This window comes from Sturnus vulgaris, unplaced genomic scaffold (assembly GCF_052056855.1).
Source record: "Sturnus vulgaris isolate bStuVul1 unplaced genomic scaffold, bStuVul1.hap1 Scaffold_87, whole genome shotgun sequence".
Classification (NCBI taxonomy): Eukaryota; Metazoa; Chordata; class Aves; order Passeriformes; family Sturnidae; genus Sturnus; species Sturnus vulgaris.
The window spans coordinates 3,433,222-3,434,867 of NW_028276756.1; the positions used below are offsets into that span (position 1 = coordinate 3,433,222).

Here is a 1,646-nt window from a genome sequence, read left to right on the forward strand (position 1 = left end):
TTTTGAAATTGGATCCTTCAAAAAGGCTTCTTTAATTTTCCAGCACATTTGAAGTGCGATCACCTTGAATTAGAGGGAGGTATTATAAGCAAAGGGCAGCTGTATGGGATCAGGTCAGACTGCACTGTGTCAAATGTAGCCTTGTTTCCCCTCTGGGCTCCTCAGCATTCATACTGAGAAAAATGCTGACGATGAGGCAGTAACTCAGCAGCAGAAACTCAAATTCAAAAATAAAGTTTTTAGTGAAGTTCCCCCACAGGAAGAGAAGCAGTTTTGAGAGGATTCCTATCTGAATTGTACAGGATTGTCTCAAGGAAATGTCTCCCAGCTTATCAATGTGTTCTTTTAACAGCCCACAATGCCCAGAGTGAGGAAATGTCCAACAGCAGCTCCATCAGCCAATTCCTCCTGCTGCCATTGGCAGACACGCGGCAGCTGCAGCTCCTGCACTTCTGCCTCTTCCTGGCCATCTCCCTGGCTGCCCTCCTGGCCAACGGCCTCATCATCAGCGCCGTAGCCTGCGGCCACCACCTGCACACCCCCATGTTCTTCTTCCTGCTCAACCTGGCCCTCTCTGACCTGGGCTCCATCTGCACCACTGTCCCCAAAGCCATGCACAATTCCCTCTGGAACACCAGACACATCTCCTATGCTGGATGTGCTGCTCAGGTCTTCATGCTTATCTTCTTCATTGGGTCAGAGCTTGCCCTCCTGACCATCATGTGCTACGACCGCTACGTGTCCATCTGCAAACCCCTGCACTACGGGACCCTCCTGGGCAGCAGAGCTTGTGCCCACATGGCAGCAGCTGCCTGGGCCAGTGCCTTTCTCACTGCTCTGCTGCACACAGCCAATACATTTTCCCTGCCCCTGTGCCATGGCAATGCCCTGGGCCAGTTCTTCTGTGAAATTCCTCAGATCATCAAGCTCTCCTGCTCTCACTCCAACCTCAGGGAATTTGGACTCATTGCAGTTAGTGCCTGTTTAACACTCATTTGCTTTGTGTTCATTGTTTTCTCCTATGTGCAGATCTTCAGGGCTGTGCTGAGGATCCCCTCTGAGCAGGGACGGCACAAAGCTTTTTCCACCTGCCTCCCTCACCTGGCTGTGGTCTCCCTGTTTCTAAGCACTGCAGTTTTTTCTCACATGAAGCCCCCCTCCATCTCTTCCCCATCCCTGGATCTGGTGGTGTCAGTTCTGTACTCTGTGGTGTCTCCAGCTCTGAACCCTCTCATCTACAGCCTGAGGAACCAGGAGCTCAAGGCTGCAGTACGAACACTGATGACTGGATGGTTTTGGAAACAGTAAACTGCTGGCCAATTTCTGCAAATCACTTGTAATAAAGGTCATCTTTGATACTTCCTGTTGGTTTCATTTTGGAGCTTTTTTCCCTTGTTTTAGTTTTTTTTCATATTTTCCACAAAGAAATGTCATTGTGTGTGTTATTTCTCATATTTTGTCTCTCCACCTTTGTTTCAGCCCCAGACTATGTCAATGAGGAGCTGGGCTCTATGTGGCTTTAAATGAACTAAAGGATTGTCAGTTATTCACCACTCCTCAGGGCACCATTTGTCAGTTGTGGTTACTTCCTTTAAAGAGCCAAGCAGCTAATAGTTGCTATAAAGTTATTTATTGCAAAGGCACAT

The 1,646-nt window shown here is 48.5% G+C and overlaps 1 protein-coding gene across 1 annotated transcript; it reads left to right on the forward strand.

Annotated features, from left to right (window-relative positions):
- The first annotated feature begins 375 nt into the window (after positions 1 to 375).
- Positions 376 to 1,308, forward strand: LOC148217325 (olfactory receptor 14J1-like). Its single transcript, XM_088158761.1, has one exon. It carries the CDS (start codon positions 376 to 378, stop codon positions 1,306 to 1,308), a length of 933 nt encoding a protein of 310 aa, XP_088014887.1.
- Positions 1,309 to 1,646: the final 338 nt, after the last annotated feature.